General features: G+C 40.7%; 2 protein-coding genes across 16 annotated transcripts in view; both read left to right on the forward strand.

The window, feature by feature from the left end:
• Positions 1 to 11,563, forward strand: part of PRXL2C (peroxiredoxin like 2C) — a 37,301-nt gene extending 25,738 nt beyond the window's left edge. For all 3 annotated transcript variants that reach the window (XR_009251728.1, XR_009251729.1, XM_058695483.1), the window contains one exon: positions 11,240 to 11,563. The gene's annotated coding sequence lies outside the window, so the exon portion shown is untranslated. The remainder of the gene's footprint in view (positions 1 to 11,239) is intronic.
• Positions 11,564 to 14,313: 2,750 nt separating this feature from the next.
• Positions 14,314 to 22,864, forward strand: part of CDC14B (cell division cycle 14B) — a 130,670-nt gene continuing 122,119 nt past the window's right edge. For 3 of the 13 annotated variants that reach the window (XM_058695461.1, XM_058695454.1, XM_058695462.1), the window contains exons 1-2: positions 14,318 to 14,583; positions 22,510 to 22,536. In XM_058695461.1, the coding sequence (XP_058551444.1) occupies positions 14,424 to 14,583; positions 22,510 to 22,536 (187 nt within the window). In that variant the 5' untranslated portion in view covers positions 14,318 to 14,423. Of the gene's footprint in view, positions 14,584 to 22,509; positions 22,537 to 22,864 lie in introns of all 13 variants that reach the window. The other 10 variants (XM_058695449.1, XM_058695452.1, XM_058695463.1 and 7 more) reach the window with 8 other exon arrangements.

Here is a 22,864-nt window from a genome sequence, read left to right on the forward strand (position 1 = left end):
GAAAATGTATTCATTTATTAATGTTGAGAAATTGTTCTAATATTGAGTTAGAATCTATGGGCTGCAGTGTAATCACACATATCTCCATTAAAAACTATAAAATTCATTCTGTAAGTTTTCTTATGTCATTTTGTTTTAACATATAAAAGTGAACCACTCACAGAGTACTTAATAACAGATATGTGCTTGAATATGCATAGACTATATCTGGATACATAAAATATTGAATTTTGAGGTGGATATATTATCTATTTAATGAAGTTATTTTTATAAGTAATAATCAAATTGTCTTGCATTATAACCTTCTCTAGATTAGTTAATACTAATTGGTTACAGAAGACTCAACTAAAAACACAGTGCAACAAAGAATAGAAACCTCATTGCCTTATAATGCCAGTTCTCTTGTTTTCTTGAACAGTATTATTTTCTATTTCCCACACAGAAATCAGATATACTTACAGTGATAATCAGGCAAATATAAATTAAAACAATGAGATGGGGCACCTGGTTGGCTCAGCTGGTACTGTATGCAACACTTGATCTCAGGGTTGTGAGTTTGAGCCCCCACATTGGGTGTAGATATTACTTAAAAAAATAAATGCTATTTATTTTACTATATTTTATTTTTTTGAGGGAGAGAGTGCACAAGCAGGGGAGGGGCAAAGGGAGGAGAGAGAGAATCTTAAGCAGGCTCCATGCCCAGCACAGAGCCCAATGGGGTGCTCCATCTCACGACTATGAGATCATGACCTAAGCCGAAATCAAGAGTTGGATGCTTAACTAACTGAGCCACCCAGGCACCCTGAAATGCTACTTCAAAACCAAACCAAACCAAACCAAACCAAACAAAACAAATGAGATGCCATTTTCCTACCATGTGACAGAGAGTGCTACCAGGAGCAGAGGTCAGGCTGGGATTCAAAGGCAGTCAGAGAAGACCACACATCAGTTAACACTTAAATAGTTGTGAAAAAGGGTTTAAGAATTAGCCACACAGAAAAGTGGTGGTAAGGGCCTCCAGGAAGACGCTACAGCATGGGCAAATGCAAGAGTATGGGGGAGTATGGCACTTTGGGGACTCTGAGAGGGTATGTGGCAGAGCATACAAGGCAGTGAAGAAATCGCAGGAGATTTTGTAGACGAGACTAGAATCAGTTCTCAGAGGCCTTGAGTGTTTTTTAAATACTGTGACCAGGGGCACCTGGGTGGCTCAGTGGGTTAAGTGTCCGACTTCGGCTCAGGTCATGATCTCAAAGTTCATGAGTTCGAGCCCCATGTTGGGCTCTGTGCTGACAGCTCAGAGCCTGGAGCCTGCTTCCAATTCTGTGTCTCCCTCTCTCTCTGCCCCTCCCCTGCTCATGCTGTCTCTCTCTCAAAAGTAAATAAACATTAAAAAAAATTTTAAAATAATAAATATTATGACCCAGTAAAGACAGCTAGACCTTCCTGGAGGAATAACTGACTCCAGGGCAGGGAAAGGACAAGTTAAACCCTGAAAATCTTGTGCCAGAAAGTAAGGAAGCACTAAAAAATTGATGGGGACATGTCAAAAGGACACAGAAGCTAATATGAAGTGCTACCCACTAGTCAAATCTGAGACAATTTGAGCATCAAAATACATAGTGACACTAAGGGATTATAATCCATTATAGAAAACTAGAAGTAAATCCATAATCTATCCACCTACCTACATGCATGCATACATGCATACACACATACATACATGCATACATACATACACAGGAGAGAAAATAAAGCTCCTCTTTCTATAGAAAGTCAATAAATAAATGTAGAACGTAATTAGAAAGTCACTATCTGTACCATTATAGTAACAACTGATTCAGAATCCTCAATGTGTACTAAATCACTGGGTGGAAGTTTGTGGTCTTAAACTATCTCCCCACAAATTATTAATTACAAAGGGAAAAGTTATACCTTTATAGTGGGAAAAATTGGCAGGCAACACCTTAATGAACCCAGTGATCAAAGTTCATTAATTACCCAGAATAAGGCAAACTGTCATCCTGGGCCTCCTTACCTGACACAGCAAGGATGCACCATCACAGTAGAAAATTCCTGCAAAAGTACACATCCTGAGCCTAACTGTTAGAAAAAGGATTGCTTCCTGGGTCAGGGAAAACCAATGCTATAAAGGGCATTATTAGGACAATTGGTGAATTGTGAAGATGAACTAAACATTTGATAATTGTATTGTCAAGGAATGTTAAGTTTCCTGAATTTGACAATGACATTATGGTTATGTAGGAAAATGTTCCTGTTTTTAGGAGATAGAGGTCATGATGTCTGTAACATTTTCTCAGATGGTTCCCCCCTAGATTAACTTGTAGGTTTGACATTTTCAAACTAAAATAAAATAATAATAAAGATGACTCTTATATAAGTGTGTAGGATGGTCCAGAAGATGAATTCAAGACTCTCTAAATGGGGCAAGGGGCTGTGAGAACATTTTAGTTGATAAAATATGATCAGATTTACCATCTTGAAAGTTTACTATGGAGCAGGGTGGAGCACGGTCCAGAAAATGAACATGGTGGCCAAAAGACAAGTTTGATCTGCAAACTCTTCACTTGGAGTTTCTTTCCTTTTCTTTCTTTTTTTTTTTTTTTACTTTTTTTTTTTTTACACGTTTATTTTTGAGAGACAGAGAGAGACAGAGAGAGACAGAGCATGAGCATGGGAGGGGCAGACACAGAATCTGAAGCAGGCTCCAGGCTCTGAGCTGTTAGCACAGAGCCTGATGTCGGGCTCGAACTCAACAAACTGCGAGATCATGACCTGAGCCGAAGTCGGATGCTTAACCCACTGAGCCACCCAGGCGCCTATCTTCACTTGGATTTTCCAAATACATTTTAACGTTATTTTGGCAGCTAGATTTAAGTCAGAAACATGTTCTTTTTAATATATTTGATAATGCATAAGCTAAAAAAATTAAGCTAATACATTAAATGTGAAAACATAATTTTTCTTTCCAGAAATATTATTAAATGACAGCTCACTTTTATGGACAATTTCTAGAAGCTGATTGCCTATGTTATGGGTCATTCCAGCTGTTTTTGTCTTTGCAAAGCCCCTAACTTTGGATAAAGCAATTCACTACTCACTTGAATCTGCATTTAACAATGAAGTTAATGGAGAATCCAACTTAATCTGTTGATTTGTGCTCTAGTATCACTGAAGAGGGAAAAAATGATAGTTAAAACCTCCTACCATATAAGAATTAAAAACTATAGATCTGTGAGGGTTGCCTGGATGGCTCAGTCAGTTGAGCATCTGACTCTTGATTTCAGCTCAGGTCATGATCTCACAGTTCGAGCCCTGTGTCAGGAGCTGCACTGACAGTGCAAACAAAGTCTGCTTGGGATTCTCCCTCTGTCCCTCCACTGCTTGTGCGTGCTCGCTCTCTCTCAAAATAGGGGCGCCTGGGTGGCTCAGTCGGTTAAGCATCCGACTTCGGCTCAGGTCATGATCTCACAGTCTGTGGGTTTGAGCCCTGCGTCAGGCTCTATGCTGACAGCTCAGAGCCTGGAGCCTGTTTCAGATTCTGTGTCTCCCTCTTTCTCTGACCCTCCCCTGTTCATCCTCTCTCTCTCTCTCTCTCTCTCTCTCTCTCTGTCTGTCTCAAAAATAAATAAACGTTAAAAAAAAATTTTAAAAATCAAAATAAACTTAAACAAACAAAATCCAAACCTATAGATCTATGTGTTTACTCTTTTCTGCCCTCCCTACTCCTATGGAAAACAGTGTGTGAGAGGGAGAACCAAGACTAGGCTAGGACCTCCTCATAGGAAAATTTGTAGCAAAAAGACAGAAAAATCACCCAATATATTGGAATTGGTAGCCAGTTCTCTTCCAAAGTCTTTGCAGGGAATATTCTCCCAGTCACAACAGGAGATAGAGAATAAATTGCTTTTACACTTTTACAGCTACAGAAGTGACTTGAAATTGATGCCTTTAATTTACTTCTAACTGTGTGGATAAGGGCAGAGTCAGACAAAGGATGTCTTTCTTGTCCTGCAACAATTGGAAAGACAAATGTTTGTAGTGAAGGTGAAGGAGGCTATTAGCTGCTTCACATTACCTGATTATCTCTGCTGATTCCTACCTGAAGCATGCTCTGTCCTACCGCTACCAAGCCCCCCTGGGAGGAGGCCTGGTGGGGTGCAGCCAGGAGAAAGGGCCAAACTCAGGGACAGCTTGGGTCTGCGAATTCTGTATCCCAGTTATGTCTGAGGAAGAGGACCAAGACCCGAGCCAGCAGAGCCGATCCCATTCAGTCATGTTGGGTGGGAGGGAAGGTTCAGAAACTTGAGGTATAGTGCCAAAGGGATGTCAGAGGTGGAGAGCAGCAAGCAGGGGCAAGGGAAGGGTGGCAGATGGATTGGAATGGCATGGGGGATTGTCTGGACACGGGCTTGACACAGGGAATCATGCTTATGATTGCATGGATGGTATTTCTATAAGGATCATTGATTCTGTATCTTGTTTTGAGTGGTGGTTATACAGGGGTATATAATTTTAAAACTCACTGAACTAACATCCAGATCTTTGCTTCTATAACATGTTTATTATATTTCAAATTTTTAAAAGCCCATTGGAAATAAATACAGCAGGAAATTACTATAGCTGAAATCACAATCTTATGGTGCCCCCAGAGCTTACTGTGAACATAAGGTTAATAAATCTTCATAAGAGCCTCCTTTACACTTACAAAAATGAGGTGATGAGAGACTGCACTGCCCAAAACTCAAGACTAAAATAATGAAAAGAGTTTAATTTCAAAGTTCTGTTGGGCCTTGGTGGAAATGAAAGTGTCCCAGATGTAGTGGCTTCTGCTTTGGTCAGACAGTAATAGGTATAATTTCTTTTGCCCCAGTAGGCCTCTGGGCCTTGTAAGAAGCCAGGAGGAGGAACTGAAATTAGTCTGGACAGTAATTTAAAATACTATCTCCCTTGTGAACAAAAGAAGCTGGAAGTGTATGTTTAACGAAAAAAAGTTTGCATTCCTATGGATCAGGCTGTACCTTCTCCTAGTAACAGTGGTAAAATACAGGAACAATACACAAAATCATGCTCATAATAAATGTATCATGGTTTATTTACTGAAGGACTTAAATAAATTCAAAGACATATACATATACACACACACATATATACATACATATATATACACATGTATACATACATATATGTATACATGTATACATATATACATGTATACATACATAGATGTATGTAAACATGTATATACAAGTTTTAATTTATTTAATTATTATTATTACTTAATTATTATTATTTATTATTAATTTATTATTATTATTTAATTTATTTATATATATACACACATATATGTATGTATACATGTATATATATATATAAGTTTTAATTTATTTAAGTAATCTCTATACCCCATGTGGGACTTGAACTCATGACCCTAAGATGAAGAGTTGCACACTCTTCCCACTGGGCCAGCCAGGTATTCTTATACCTTTTCCTTTAATTACAGAAAATCAGTATTTTAAGAAATTCCTATTTAAAAATTCAATATTTAAATATATCAATTTTCTTCAAGTTAATCTAGAAATTGAATACTATCCCAGACAAAATCACAGAAAGAATTTTAAAATATGTAAGAATATAGGGGTACATGGCTGGCTCAGTAAGTAGAGCATGGTAAAGATTACTTAAAAATAAAATCTTGAAAATATAGAGAATATAGAGAAAAAATTGGCTTTGATTATGAAAAATTTTAAACATAAGAAAGTAGAAAGACAACGAAAAAAGAAATAACCATTACCTGGATTCAATAATTCTTAATATTCTGCCATAGTTGTTTTATAGGTAAATACATAGGTAAATGGATAGATAGAATGAGATAAAGAGTATATACTTACTGAACCATTTTACTTTTATTTACTTTAAAAAATTGTTTGAGTGAGAGAGAGAGAGAGAGAGAGAGAGAGAGAGAGAGAGAGAGAGCATGCACAAGTGGGAGGTTGGGAGGGAGAGAGAATCCCAAGGAGGTGCTGTGCAGCAAACACACAGTCTGATGTGGGGCTTGACCAAATGAACCACGAGATCGCGACCTGAGCTGAAATCAAGAGTGGGATGCTCAGCTGACTGAGCTACCCGGGTGCCTCCTTACTAGACCATTTTAAAGCTTTATACTCAAATACTTTATCCATAAATTCTTCAGTTATCAGTTGACTTGAGCTGCTATAACAAAGTATTATAGATTGGGTGGTTTTTTGAGTTTTTTTTTTTTAAAGATTTTATTTTTAAGTAATCTCTACATCCAATGTGGGGCTCAAACTTACAACCCTGAGATCAAGAGTCACATGCTCTACTGACTGAGACTGCCAGGCACCCCGAGACTGGGTGGTTTAAACAACAGACATTTATTTTTCACAGTTCTGGAACCTGGAAAGTCTAAGATCAAGGCGCTGGCTGATTTGGTTCCTTGTGAGGACTCTGTTTCCTGGCTTGCAGATGGCTACCTTCTAACTGTGTCCTCATATGGTGCACAGAGAGCCATCTCTTTTCTACTTCTTATATGAATGATAATCAAAATATGAAGGCCACACCCTCTTGACCTCATCTAAACCTAATTATCTCCCAAAGGCCCCATCCCCAAAGACCATCACATTAGAGGTTAGGGCTTCAACATATAAATTGGGCTGGGAAGGGGTGGGGCACGATTCAGTCCACAGTACTAGAATAAGTCCATTCTTCTACATCATTGCATTATTATCATACCCCAAACATTTAACAATATTTCCTTAATATCACCTAATGCCCAGTCCATATTCAAATATCACCAGTTATCCAAAACATGTCATTTATAGCTGGTTTGTTCAGACCAGACACTATGAATTGCATTTGGTTTTATGGCTCTTAAGGTTCTTTTCATTTACCACACATCTTCTCATCCACTTGACCTCAGTTTTTTTCCCATGACATTTACCTGTTTAAGAGACAGACTTTGTAAAAAGTCTCACATGTTACACTGTTTTCTTAGAAGTCATTTAATTTGTTCCCTCCTCCCCCTTATATGTCCTGTAAGCTGAACTCAGATCTCAAGACTTGATTGGATTCAGGGTAACTATTTTTCTCCTATTTTACTGGTGATGCTGTGTTCATCAAGAAGCACACTATCTCAGGGCGCCTGAGTGGCTCAGTTGGTCAAGCATCTATTTGACTCTAGGTTTTGGCTCGGGTCATGATCTCAGTGCTGACAACACAGAGCCTGCTTGGGATTTTCTCTCTCCTTCTCTCTGCCCTTCTCCACTCTCTCTGTGTGCCTACGCATGTGTGTGCGTGCTCTCTCTCTCAAATAAAAAAAGAAAGGAGACTAGAATCAGGCCATAGTATATATGAGAACTGTAAATATTTATGGGTAGCATTTCAAATTAATGGGAAAAAGATGTGCTATGTGATAAAAAAGTGTTGGGAAAGAATAGATCCCTACTTTATCCTATATCCTCCAAATAAATTCCAGGTGGATTAAAGAGCTAAATATAGCAACATCTCTGAAAGAAATAGAAAATAAAGAATACTTTTAAAATATTGGGACACAAAAAATAAGGTACAATACTTAGAAACCTTAAAAAAAAGGACTGGTAAGGGGCACCTGGCTGGTTCAGCGGAGCATGCAACTCTTGATCTTGGGGTCATGAGATCGAATACCATGTTGGTGGAGAGATTACTTAAATAATAAAATCTTAAAAAAAAAAAGGACTGGTAAAATTGATCAGACATTAAAACACATACAACTTGTGCAGCAACATGAACAGAGCAATATGACAAAGATTAAGTAATATCAACAAGACTGAAGAGCTGATATCTATAATATATAATCAACTCTTACCAATCTAAAAGAAAATGAAAACAAATGGAGACATGAGCAAACAACATGAATAAGAAATTCTTAGAAAATATACTGAGCACTTTATAATATGTTCAGCTTTACTAGTGATGAGAGAAATGCAGTGAAAATTACAGTAAGCTGTTACTTTTTATTCTCAAACTTAAAAATATTGATTATATCTAGTGATCTCAAGGATGTGCAGAAACAAGTACTCTAAAATATTATTGGTGTCTATCAAAATTTAAAAAGTGGTCACTCTTCGATTCAGCAATTCCACCTCCTGTGGATATACATATGTTAGGATATTCAATGCAGAGCTGTTTGTAATAATACCCCCCACTACAACCTAAGTGTCCATCCATAGGAAAATAAATTATGGAAAACATACAAGGGAAATCTATGCAGCCATTAGAGTCAATGGAGTTGGCTATAAAGACAAGGAAAATGTTCAGGATGCAGTATTAAGTAAAAAAGAAAAAAAAACAGTTCATAGAACAATATGCACACTATGAAACAATTTATTAAAAATTCTTTCAAATCTAAATACAGACTATTAAAGGTGTAGGGTAGGATTGGGGTATAAGGGTGAAGAAGAATTTTATATATACAACTATGTATGTATTTCTGCTTTTTACGTTTTTTAAAAATACAATAACATGTACATGCATTATTTGGTCATTTGGGATAAAAACAAAGAAAAAGAAAAATACCTCAAGAATCTTTGAGGTAAAAAGACCCTATCACAAAGTAAGACCCAGATTTTAGAAGCCACTGGTGAGGATGAGCATGTATATTCATTTCATCCTGGGAGAAACATTTAGCCAAGGAGAGCATGGATGTGCTGATCTTCATGCATTCTTTTCCATTTCTCTCAAGATTACTAAATTCTACTCTACTGATACATTAAACATCTGACAGTCTGTCAAATGCATGCTAGCATTTTTCAAAAGGTAAAGTGAGAGAGAGAATGAGCTGGGTACTGCTCAGTCAGTGCCCTAGGCACAGGCCTAGTCTTTGGGGTAAAAGCATCCTTAGTCGTTCTCTGATCTCAAGACTCAATATAACCAGAATTCTCACCATTCTCTAGCCTCTTCCACACCAGCATGACATTATTATTATTGTTGTCGTTGTTGTTATTGTGTGGGAGGAAGTGTATGTAATAAAAAAACAAATTAACATCAGGAATATTGTTTTAAAAATCTGTAATGGTAGCATGTGGTCTGAGGTCCCCAAATTTAATAAAAATGTATGACATTTATATAACTTTACAGGTTATTTCAAAACCTACCTGCAAGGAAAGATCCCTCCAAACTCTGTCCTCAACCTATGAAGAATGGTGTTGGCCCCGAGAAAGAGCCCTGGGTTTTCAAACCAAACTCACTGCAGGACCTGGGATAACTGCTTTGCCCTGTCAAATGAGGGATTCCTCACCCACAAAATAAAAACAATAATATCTAACAGGGCATCTAAACCCCTAGCACTGTGTCCAGCATGTGGTAGTAGCTTTCTAAATATTCATTTTCTCCCCTTTTTACAATTCTAAGAGATTTTCAGTCTCAGGGTCAGGAATATGGAGGACTTCAGATTAATGCTGAGATTACCAGAATATCCAATGAAATAAAATCAACTTTTTTTTTTTTTAAGATTTTATTTTAGGGGCACCTGAGTGGTTCATTCGGTTAAATGTCTGATTCTTGGTTTCAGCTCAGGTCATGATGTCACAGTTGGTAGGATCAAGCCCCCACACTGCTCTATGCTGACAGCATGAAGCCTGCTTGGGATTCTCTCTCTCTCCCTTTCTCTCTCTGCCCCTCCCCTGCTCATGCTCTCTCTCAAAAATAAATAAATTAAAAAAAACATTTTATTTTTAAAAAAAAATTTTTTTTTTCAACGTTTTTTTATTTATTTTTGGGACAGAGAGAGACAGAGCATGAACGGGGGAGGGGCAGAGAGAGAGGGAGAGACAGAATCGGAAACAGGCTCCAGGCTCTGAGCCGTCAGCCCAGAGCCTGACGCGGGGCTCGAACTCACGGACCGCGAGATCGTGACCTGGCTGAAGTCGGACGCTTAACCGACTGCGCCACCCAGGCGCCCAAAAAACATTTTATTTTAAAATTTTATTTATTTTTAAGATTTTATTTATTTATTTATTTTTTATTAAAAAAATTTTTTTAACGTTTATTCATTTTTGAGAGACAGAGAGAGACAGAGCATGAGTGAGGAAGGGGCAGAGAGAGGGAGACACAGAATCAGAAACAGGCTCCAGACTCTGAGCTGTCAGCACAGAGCCTGACGCAGGGCTTGAACTCACAAACTGCGAGATCCTGACCTGAGCCGAAGTCGGACGCTCAGCCGACTGAGCCACCCAGGCGCCCCTAAAATTTTATTTTTAAGTGATCCCTACACCCAACATGCGGATTGAATTTACAACCCCAAGATCAAGAATCACATGCTCTATGGACTCAGTCAGTCAGGTGCCCCTAAACCAGTCTTTTTAAATATGCTAGTGAAGACTTCAGTGTCTATTTTCCCATATACCTGCCACCTAAACCCTTTAGCTCTATGGAAATTTGACCTTAAAGAAAATTACTTATCTTCACATAATTAAAGCTGTAATTCACTTATTATTTGAAATTGAAACTTACTGTGATTTGAAAAAAAAGTTGTTTTTTTTTTAGGATTTTACTTTTAGTGGTACCTAGGTGGCTCAGTCATTGAGGGACTCACTCTTGGTTTTGGCTTGGGTCGTGATTCACAGTTTGTGGGATTGAGCCCTGCGCTGGGCTCTATGCTGACAGCACGGAGCCTGCTTCTGATTCTCTCTCTCTCCCTCTCTGCACCTCCCTGGCTCTCTCTCAAAATAAATAAACACTTTTAAAAAAATATTTATTTTTAAGTGCTCTCTACATCCAACATGGAACTCCAATTTACAACCCTGAAATCAAAGGTCACATCATGCTCTAGGGACTGAGACAGCCAGGTCTTCTATCCTTTGAAATTGTAATGTAATGTATCTATGGACCAGTTTCTACTAATTTTAGGGTAAGATTTCAAATTTTCAGAGTATGACTTAACTAAAATATACATCTAAAAAATCTTCTATAATTGTATTCTTTTTTTTTTAAATTTTTTTAACGTTTATTTATTTTTGAGACAGGGAGAGACAGCATGAATGGGGGAGGGTCAGAGAGAGAGGGAGACGCAGAATGTGAAGCAGGCTCCAGGCTCTGAGCTGTCAGCACAGAGCCTGATGCGGGGCTCGAACTCACGGACCGCGAGATCATGACCTGAGCCGAAGTCGGATGCTTAACCGACTGAGCCACCCAGCCGCCCCTATAATTGTATTCTTTTCAGGGTGAATCTACCTAGGAGAAAGGAATATTTTGGAGAACTTCTTCCCTAGTTCTTTTGCTTTTCACTGTGCTGCCCATAATGCTGAAGATTATAACCAGATGCATCTGTTTTCTAAGCTCAGACAAGTCAAGGAAAGACAACTGGAATCTTGAAGAATGTTTCAGTATCCACTCCAGCCCTGCACTGTCACTTCTGTGGGTTCCCATGTCCTCACTGTGAAATGGCAGCCTTGGACCAAATATTGTCTAAAGTGCTTTCAAGCTCTAAAATTTTATGATCAATGGTCAAACAGTGAACAATAAACTAACCAATCAACCGAGCAAACTGAACTACATTTCTTATGGCCAATTTCTCAGAGCTTAGAGATTAGCTTATTAAATGTCAGTAAGAGTCAAATTACTCAAGAGAAGTGCCACACATGAAAACAAATATCGTAGAAAGACCACTTTTCTGTCACTACCTAAACATGACCTAAAAAGAAAATATAAACAGGGTTTAAAATTTCGATGTGTGAGAGCAAGTTTAAGTGTCAGACTTTGCCTCAGGTCATGATCTGGAGGTTGGTGAGTTTGAGCCCTGCATCGGGCTCTGTGCTAACAGCTCAGAACCTGCAGCCTACTTTGGATTTTGTATCCTCCCCTCTCTCTGGCCCTACCCGGCTTGTGCTCTCTCTCAAAAATAAATAAACGTTAAAAAAATAAAATAAAATTTCAGTGTGTGTACTTAGTGTATGGATTTCCTATTCCCAAGAATGTGAGACATTTCTGCAAATTTACAAACTGTAATTATATACTTTCTCTCTTAACAATGTTATACTAACAAAAGCATAAAATTCTGTTTGTAAAATGTGAAAATGGTTAAACAGTGTAATTATTGGTACTTATTATATTTTTCCCTCATTTATTGGAATCATATGCATTTTGTTAGAATTTCCAGTCTAAACACTAAATTTGTAGTTGAAAGAAAATGAACTGATGTAAGTGAACTTCCTGGCACTTCAGTCTTAGTTTGACATTTAGATAAGCCACACTCAAATAAATAGAATGTCATAGGGTACTTGAATTTCTTTAATTCTAGGGAGCCAAGAAAACAACTCCCATGTAGTATCTAACTGTTCAAAACAAGACCTACTTGGATGTTAACTAGACTTGCTGTGGTGATTATTTTGCACTATATACAAATATCAAATCCTTATGTTGTACACCTGAAACTAATGTAACGTTATATGTCAATTATACCTCAATAAACAAAAGAAAAGACTCTAGCAAAATCTCAGATGATCTGGGAAAAGGTGGCCTTTCCACTACTTTCCTAAGGCCAGTAAGACCTCCTTTTTCTAGTCAAAGTAGAGGACCTGGGAGGATAGGTCTCTGCTTAACGTGGACTCATTTGCATAGCATTCTAGAAGCTTCCAAGTCTTGTGCTTTATTGCTGCCCCTGCAGACAAACAGGTGGACCATTTTTAATTTAAGGCCTTCACTGAGTTCCTTAGGGGAAACAGGGAGGAAAGAACATGATTACTAAGCTTCTGGTCTAAGTGGCTGATCTGTAGTTCCAGACTGTTCAGCTGAGTCAGTGATGCAGAACCATCTTTTTCCCCAGCCCCCTTTCCTCCTTAATTAGCAGTGCTAAAGGGTAAAGGCCTTCAACAATAGAAGTCAAATAGCCCCTCTGGGAAGTACTCCATCAAAATTTGCATTTCTAAGATGCTTCTAGGGGGATTGACTAAAATTCTATCTTCCTCTTCTAGAGGCTGGCAGTAATTGCAGAACTGCAGGATAAAACGTTAAAACGTTGGTGAAAAATTAAGAATCGCTTGCAAGATGTAAAACTCGGGGCTATGAAAATTTAAGACTGCCCTCCAATCTATTCACCTTCTTAGATGTTACCATGGAAATTTGTTTAAAGTCCCACCAAAACGAGTTTTGGTTAAGTTTCAGAAATACCAGGCATTATTTTAACCCAGAAGAAAAACAGAGAGACAACCCCACAGTTTGCAAGATGAAAGCTCAAGGATTAAATTCGCCACTTGCTTCATTCAATACTTCAATCATTTTATCTGTCAACACCTTAGGTAAGAAAAACTCAGCAACTGTGTGTAAAATTACTGAATTAAATGGGGGTACTGGACTCCGAGAAGACAAACTAGGAGGCAAACCCTACCGTAAATCGTGTTTCCACGGTGAGTTTATCGACTCCTTCAGAAGCCTGGCTTAGTCTTTTTGAATGCTGGGCACAACATATGTCGATAAAGAGTATGGGTGATTTAAATAGTTCTTAAGTTGTGAAACCAACTTTACCTTAGAGCGGCGGACAATTTTATCAGTCCATACTCTTTTTCCAAGCCAGCAGCCAGGGCAAGAGTCCTTTTCACTTGGCGCAATTACAGGGAAAAGCCAGAAATACTTAAAAAAAATATACATGCCAAAGAACTGGAGTTAAGTTACTAGGGTGGGGCTGTGTAAAGCTTTGGTGACTCATTAAAGGAAGTTGGCGACCTCGGGTCTTGGCACTGGAAGAACACAGAATAAACAAAAGTTGGGGGTAGGCGGAGGGTCGCGAGCACACTTTTATGTTTGATTGGCGGAACCACTCAGACTTTTCTTTATGGCGTCACCGGGTACCTGCCTGTAGAAAGGCCCCGTCCGCGTGACGTCACGTCTCACTGACCAATGAAAAGCCCCAGTCTGCGGGCCCCGAGGAGGGTTGTGGGCCCTTTTTTGTGAATGAAGCTCCACGGAACAGCCCTCCTGGGGTCCCCGGGAACCGCGGCCCGCTGTGCTCCCGCGCCTCAGCAGCAGCGTCCGCGGCCGCGGTGGGCGCGCGCGGTTACCCCGGGCAGCCCCAGCCGCCGGCGGCAGCACCGTCGCCTCAGCCGCGCCAGCGGGCTGCGGGCACCTGGGGGCGGGCTGGGGGGCGGCGGCAGGAGGCGCTGTAGCCAGGGCTGCGGCGCGGGTCCCGCGGCGGCCGCAGGAGGGAGCGGGGCAGGCGCGGTGGGCCCGGCCCCTCCTCCGCCTCCTGCGCGGCCGCCTCCCGCCGGGCTCGACCGGCGCCCGCCGTCCCTGCAGCGCCGCTCCGCGCCCGCCGCCCCGAGCGCCCGCGCGCGGGGCTGGCGGGGGCCTCGGCGGGCGAGCGGACGCTCGGGGCCATGGTCGTGGCCCCCTGACGGGCCGCGGCCGCCTCCATGAAGCGGAAGAGCGAGCGGCGGCCGAGCTGGGCCGCCGCGCCCCCCTGCTCGCGGCGTTGCTCGGCGTCCTCGCATGGAATGAAGAAGAGCCGCAGCTCCACGTCGCAGGAACTGCACCGCTTGGACCAGCAGGACGACCTGTACCTGGACATCACCGGTGAGCCGGCGAGCGAGCGCGTGGCGGGGCGCCCCAGACACGCGGCACCCCGCGCGGGGGTCTTAGCCCACCCACCCAGTCTGTGGAGGCGCCTCCCGGGGCCCGACTGACGTGCCTCCACCCCCACTCCCATAAAAGCCCTGCCGACCACACCCCCTTCAGCAGCCGGGCTCCTTGGGAGCGCCCCCCTACCCCGACTTTCCATCTGCGTGTGTTGCGAGCTGTAACTTTATCCGTTTTGCACTCTTACCCCAGCGATGGGCCGAGGGTCACCTTTCTAAATTGCTGGCGTCAGCTCGGCGCCTCGGGCTTTTTGTAAGTTCGGGTTGATAGCACCTCCCGGGGCTGCAAGCTCGGTTGGCCCTCCCAGGAGTCTGAACCTCTGAATCACCCCAGAGGATTCCCCGAGCGCGCGGAACGCGCCGGCACGGGAGCAGCTGCCCTGTTTGCTTGGCGTTCGCCCAACCTCGGCTGCTCTGGAGGAAATGGAGTCCCGCCTCGTGCGGCGTTCCCACATCCGCGCTCGGGTCCGCACGGCCCGCGCCCCCTCCTTGGCGTGCACGCGAGCACTCCCGGCCTCCTGGGGCTAGCTCTCGTCTCGTGCCTCTACTAGCATTGTGTCACGTTGAAGGCTTGGGAGCCGCTGTGCGTGCCGAATGCCCAGAGTTGTCACTTGAGAAATCGCAGCCAGCCAGAGGAGGTAGAAAAGCAGACCTTTCGTAGCTGTTTTATTATTAGTGCTGTTGCTACAATTCTTGAAGAGTAATACATCCAATTTGGTAGCTGTTGGGTTTGCCAGGATTGACACTAAAGCGTGTGAAGGCATCACATGTGATGATGTATGTGCAAAACGCTTTGTAAACAGCATAGCGGTCTACAATTCTGAGGCAGTTTGCAGTCTGTTTTCTGTGGCGCGGAATGTGTAAGGCTTGGCATGTGGAATTTTTAAAAAACTGTTTCCCGCCCTGAGTCTTTGATAAACCAGGTGAGCTGGACAGGGCAGAATATTAATTTAGAAAGTGTTCAGACAAACATAAATTTAGTAGACATTGATTTCTAGATTGATGGACAGTTGTAAACTGAAGGTCCGTTTTAAACAAAGCTGCGAGTACAGGGGAAGGTTTCTCGGCGCTGGATGGGTGGCCTTTGGAAACCATGGCGGGAGGAGCAAGGGGTCGCCTTAATCTCTGTCCCCGGCTGACACCTGCCCGGGTCCACCGTAGCATGTGACGCTGTTGGAGGTGAAGCCAGTTTGCTGAGGCTGAAACCAGGTCCCACCTGGCTGTACACTCCCCGGGAGATAGCCCCGCTGAGGAGGGCTAGGGGTGGGGGACGACACCACATATTCCTTGTGCCTTTGTTATTTATTTATACCTCTTCAAAGGAACTTTGCTTAATAGCATTTAATTTTAGGGCAAGTAACGCACTCTTCATTCTGAAGGTGTTTCTAGTGAAACACCTCAGGAGTTTCTAGTGAAAAGCTGGTTGCAGCCACCGACTCTTGGTCCCCAGAGGCAACGGCAGTTCCTAGTTTCCTGTGAATCCTTCCAGAAATAGACTATGTGTGCATACACCTATATATTCTTAATCAGACACAAGCGTGATAGCATACATATTGTTTTGCAGTTTTTTCTTTACAGTATTTCTTAGCAGAACAATTATTCTGTACATGCAAACCTGCTGCATTTGATTTTAATTACTGCTTAGGCCAAAGTAGACCAAGTTTTAAAAAATAAAGCCATAAAGTATATGTAGATTTAAAAATATATCTCTTCAAAGATTTTCTTATTTTTTAAAAGTAATCTCTACACCCAAAATGGAGCCGGAACTCACATCCCCCCGTTCAAGAGTCTTGTGCTGTATCCTCTGAGCCAGCCAGGCGCCCCTAAGTGTGTGTACACACACACACACACACACACACACACACACACACACACACACACAGATATTTATATGTTTTAGTCGTTTAGACAGCTCCTTATTTTATTTATTGTATTTTTTTATTTTTTATTTTTTTTTTATTTTATTTATTTTTGGGACAGAGAGAGACAGAGCATGAACGGGGGAGGGGCAGAGAGAGAGGGAGACACAGAATCGGAAACAGGCTCCAGGCTCCGAGCCATCAGCCCAGAGCCTGACGCGGGGCTCGAACTCACGGACCGCGAGATCGTGACCTGGCTGAAGTCGGACGCTTAACCGACTGCGCCACCCAGGCGCCCCTATTGTATTTTTTTAAATGTTTATTCTTGAGGGAGAGAGAGAGAGAGACAGTGTAAGCTGGGGAGGGGCAGAGAGAGAGAGACAGAGACAGAATCTGAAGCAGGTTCCAGGCCCTGAACTGTCAGCACAGAGCTGGACACAGGGCTTGAACCCAGGAACTGCGAGATAATGACCTGAGCTGAAGTCTGACGCTCAGCTGACTGAGCCACCCAGGCACCCTTAGACAGCTCCTTACTGATAAATATTTAAGGTTGTCTCCATCAAAAAGAAGTTTTTGACAGTAAAGTCGTTGGAGTAAATCTTATTCCTCCTTCGTGGCTGGCTTTCCTGAGCACAGTGATTGAACTTCAGAAAATATTGCCAAGCTGAATATTGAGGAAAGAGTTGGTGCATTGTATAATATCAAAATGCCGTTATTTAGATTGCAAGCCCAGATAATGAAAGGATCCTGCTTAAGTGTAAGGGCAGCAAGGGAATCAAGTTTGCCTGGAATTTTTCCAGGTGTCCCTTAGTGACAGTCTTGGCTTCCTGGAAGAATGATACTGAATCAGTCTGCTTCAGGGTGATGGACAAGACAAATTAAAGTAACTTTGGATGCATGGTGCAGATTACTTTACACTGGGTTTGGAGGGAAGGCTTGAGCCTAAGTGGCAACCTGGTCCCATCCTCCCCAAGTTGTTTTTTCCTCGTTGTTTCCTTAACATGTTTCAAGTTGAATGTTACCAAAAGAGATATATAAATATAGTTGGTCTCCCCAGTAATATTTTCTTTTTCTATGCACATTTAAGTTTCTACAAACTGTGCCATATCAACAAGAACAGTCCTTTTTTTTTTTTAATATATTTTTTTAACGTTTATTTATTTTTGAGACAGAGAGAGACAGAGCATGAACGGGGGAGGGTCACAGAGAGAGGGAGACACAGAATCTGAAACAGGCTCCAGGCTCTGAGCTGTCAGCACAGAGCCCGACGCAGGGCTCGAACCCACGGACCATGAGATCATGACCTGAGCCGAAGTCGGACACTTAACCGAGCCACCCAGGCGCCCCGAACAGTCCTTTTTTTAATGGCTGTATGGTATTGCATTGTATGGCTGAATTGTGATTTATATAATGGTTACAATCGTTTTTTTGGGGAGGTTTTCAGTTTCTGCAAATGGCAGCAGTAAAATCAGTGTATATGTCTACCTACGTGTGTGACTGTTATCTGCAAAATAAAGGAGAAGTGAAGAGACCAAGCCAAAATATATATAGTTTTATCTATTCATTGGTGGACTTTTTTGTGATTGTGAATAATGCTGCTATGAACATTAATGTACAAGTTTTTGCGTGGACGTTTTCAGTTCCTTTGCCTATATACAGGTAGGAGTGGAGGTGCTGGGTTGCATGGTAACGCCATGTTTAACCTTTTGAGGAACTGCCAAACTTTTTCCCAGTGCTACTGTACCACTAGCATTTCCCACCAGCATTGTACCAGTTCTTCGACATCCTAGCCAACACTTGTTATAGGATTATGAAGATTCTTTCCCAGTGGGATTGGTTTGTAAAAATTAATGCACATTATCACTTCTGCCCACTCTGCCCTTCAATACATTATTATTTTTTTACTTTACTGCCTTGTTATTTTTATTGTGACTTATTATCTGTTAAGTCAAATTCCCATAGATTAATGCCTATTATTGTTCTGTAGTCCTTTGTTATATGGTCACTACTTATTTATGTATGTATGTATGTATGTATGTATGTATGTATGTATAGCCAGCCACTTGGCTACACTGGGCATTTCCTAGGAGTAGACTGATGGTTTTATTCCCACATGGACCCCATCCACCTCTCACCATTCACTCAGTTCTTGCCGTTTGCAGTGATGTGGATTTTTACATGAGCTGTATTCCTGGTGCGGTTCCATGCATCATATTAAAAAAAAAAGATCAGGGGCGCTTGGGTGGCTCGGTCGGTTAAGCGTCCGACTTTGGCTCAGGTCATGATCTCACAGTCCGTGAGTTCGAGTCCCGCGTCGGGCTCTGTGCTGACAGCTCAGAGCCTGGAGCCTGTTTCAGATTCTGTGTCTCCCTCTCTGACCCTCCCCTGTTCATGCTCTCTCTCTGTGTCAAAAATAAATAAACGTTAAAAAAAATTAAAAAAAAAGATCATAAAAACTGTAAATTGTATACATTAACACAAAAGAGATACTGAGTAAAGATCTAATCAGAATGAATTGTTATCAGTTAAGGAAGCTGGGGAAGAAGGGAAGAGAGGAGAGTTTTTGGTTGGGTTTGGAATTAGAATCTCTCAAGATGGGAAAAATACCAAATGAAAAATGTTGGACATAGGTTTTTGATTTTCCGATGAACCTCCTAACAGTCAGAAGTCTGAATCTTTTTGATCTCTATATTCCTATCTCTTAAATAGGACCATAAATGACAGTGCACATTCTCCTTTCCTCTTTGGTAATATAGGAAAAAATATTAAAGACTATGAAACTACTGTATTATCTCTATGTTTGATAATTTATAGGATTTAATAGTATAGAATTTCGATTTACTTTATTTTTTTATTTTTTAAACTTCTGACTAGTAAAAATAATTGGTAATAACTATTAGCTAAAAACGATTCTTGGTGGTTTGTCTTAAAATAAATTTTGTTTTTAATGTCTGCCGTGATAGTCTACCTTTTTAAGAGTCTATAACAGTAAATAATTTTATTGGAGAAGCTCTAGTCGAGATCAGGATTGTCATTTAAAAGCACCGATTATCGTGTATCAGATACTCATCAAATTACAGATGCAGCACTGCCTTTACCCTGCTTCTTTTCTTTTTAGGATTTAAAAAATTCACACTAGACATTATTGGGCAGGGAAAATTTATTCATTAATTCAAGAAGTGTTGAATGCTTACTATGTAAAATAGTCTTGCATATTCATTGTTTGCAATGATAGAAGTATATTTTTCTTGATTAAAAAAATAATGCTGTTACCTGGGGCACTGATTCAAGGAGGAAATAAATTCATTTTTCTTCAAGACTGATGTAGTAGATTATTGAGTTTCAGTAATTGAAGCTCATCAGAGTATGTGGTGTTCATTTTTCTTCTTATGCCTTATTTCTATACTTTGAAATTTGTGCATGAGCTAATTTTTTTTTTCTTGATTTATGTGCTTGTTTAAATCTTCAGCATCTTTACTTCTGATGGTGTCATGTTAGTTATCTGCTTTAAATTTAATTCCTTAGGCAGTGGGGCACTACATACAAAAACTTAACCCAGTTTCATTGTTACTGCTTCAATGGACATAATGGTTGGGCATAGAGATGAAGGGAAAGCGGAATAACTAGGTGACAGAGGCGGTACTGATGCCAGGAGTTGCCAGTAAGTGCAGACTATAACTTCTTTAAATGGGAATGGATTTCCCCAATTCCTGTTGTGGAGAGCTGGAATGAAACTGCATTGTGGATTTTTAGAATGAAAGGAAGGCACTGGGTACATAGCAATATCTTGAAGTTTCTGAGATAGTCTCTGGGGATCTCTGAATTGATAGGACAGGTGTTTTGTTATTTGAAAGAATTTCAAGAGATCATCTTGAAATACCACAACTGTCCACTTTTCCCTCAGAAGCTAAGACCGGAGATAAGTAATTTTGGCCAAATTGATGCAGTTTCTTTTTGGGAAAGCCATACTACCTGCCTTTTATTTTTTCTAGCAGATAAAGCTATTTCAGCAGTTATGTACATAAATTTGTTCAACATGTACTATTTAGTCCTGTGCTGCATGGGTGATGTCATAGTAGATGCTCCATGAGGAGTATCTGTGAAGTTGAATTTAGATAATTACCTAGTGAATTTGGAAATAGGAGTAAACTACGTACACAATTCAGGTCCTCCTGTTTTTCAAATCGGCTGTCATCACAGCTCAGATTTTCTAGGTATTTCATTCATTCAACCAAATGTATAATGAATACCTACTCTGCCAGGCTTTGTTTTTTTGGTTTCCTTTTGCTTCTCAAGAGCTAAAAATAGGTCACTGCGGAAGATAATCCCTGCTCTCATGGAGTTTGTTTTCTGTGTTAGTTGAGAAAATAAAACTTGGAGGGTCTGAGGAATAACTAGTATAGAGAGGAACCGTATCGTGGTTGAAATTTGGGGGGAAGGAAAACTTTGTTCATAGAGTTTTTGAAGAGCTAATTGTAGTGGTTAGGCATGAGGACACCAGAGAAAGCTAGTGTCTGCCCTCACCGAGACTGAACACAGCTGGATTATTAATAACGTTTCGGAGCCTCTATTCTCTTCTGTTTGAAAATAAAAAGTGCAGTGTTGTTGGGAGGGTGAACTGAAGCAGATGCATGTGAAGTGCCTGACTTGGTGCCTCCTTGACAGCCAGGGATCCCTAAATGGTCTCTGGTATTACAAGTGTGCCAGCAGTGGGCCAGGGATACTAAGGGCAGACAGACAGTCATCGCGGTTGGAAGGGTTTCAAGCTCAGAAGCAAACATTTCCTCCATACGTGTGCATGTACAAAAGGTTCAGTGAATCAGCACAGTGAAAATGCAGTGTGTTCCTTTCTCTGCTTCTGAGAATGATCTTCAGGGCAGAAGCACTCCAGATGAGGCTGGCTCAGAATTTGTCAGAGCAGTGGAGATTTGGCGCTGTGATGACAAGCTTTTCTGTCTTGGGAAAAACGTTATGGTTTCTCTTTAAAGATTCCTTGTAAGAGGAAGAATAAACTAAAGCTGTTTCTTCCTTTTTGAGGCTATTGTTATGTATTTTTATTACACTGAAGAGTTTGTATATTGCATTATATTAAATTGCAGCTAAGCTCATTGGGGAATGTCTTTGTAAAGATGAAAAGGCCTCATGGGAGAGCCTCAGGTAGGTTATAGAAAATCAAATATATTAAATTCTTTACTGATAGAATATAAACTTTTCACAGTGGTTAATTTAAAGCATGACTGTGGCCTAGAACATCGTTCTAAAAGAGTATTTCACAGATTCAAAAGATTTGATCCTGGTGGCACATATTACAGGCAGACAGGACTTTGTTGTTGTTATTTTGAGTAAAACAAAATTGTTTTCAGTGGGCCTTTCCATGCTCAATTTGTGACATGGAGACCCGATTTATTTGGAAGGGGTGGGAGGTAGAATAAATAAGAAATTCTATCTGTACGTCTTTTAACCACACTGGGAACAAAATAATTTTAGTAGCCGGTATTTCATTTTCCTTTCTGTCCTAGCTACAGAGTATTTTTAATCTGAGTAAGCCCTTTACTCAGGTCCTTCACGTTAAAAGTACTTTTACATAATTATCTGTAAGTTGAATGAAACGCATGTATAGACTGGTTTATCTGAACATTTCAAAAACTGTTCCTCACTTAGGACAGGCACCTTTATGAGTGAGGTAAGTAGGTGCAGGGGTTGTGGGCAAAAAGTGGAGAGATTAATATAGAGACACAAACTGGTTCGGCAGGAGCTAACCAATCTTCAAATATTGTTTCTTTACATTATTTGTTTTTTAGCTTTTGAGGTTAGTCATTTAATTTCTAGAAGTGCTGATCTACCGTAATAGACAGGGATTACCTTAAAAAACATTTTCCAAAACAAAATTGATTTTAATTTCCTAAATACAAGGATATTTAACTGGAATGTGTGCGTCTCATCTGGATTCTCTAGTTTATATGAAAGTTTTACGCCCTTCTCTCTCTTTCTCTTTTTTTCTTTAGCTTTTCATGGATACTGCTCCAACAAAGGTATTCAGATCATTGACTCTACTTTGCAGTGCTTTCTGATGATTTTAAAACTGTAGATTTAACCTGTTGGTTGTCATCCTTGGTTCCGTCCCTTCCTTGTTTGCTTGTCTTAAATTAGTCTTAGGTAGCAGATTCAAGTTTTCTGTAATTGTAGAGTATCCTACGTATGTTTATGACTTAAGTCGAAATTTGTCTTTATATGAAAAGTTTTGTTGTTTCTGTGTATAGGTAATGCTGACATTAGTTTCTCTGCTATTGTATTAGGTTAATTATGAATGCTATGTTTTAGATAGTGGATATTTTTGGTACTACTAAACTTTTTCTGTTT

Source organism: Neofelis nebulosa, chromosome 12 (genome assembly GCF_028018385.1).
Source record: "Neofelis nebulosa isolate mNeoNeb1 chromosome 12, mNeoNeb1.pri, whole genome shotgun sequence".
Taxonomy (NCBI): domain Eukaryota; kingdom Metazoa; phylum Chordata; class Mammalia; order Carnivora; family Felidae; genus Neofelis; species Neofelis nebulosa.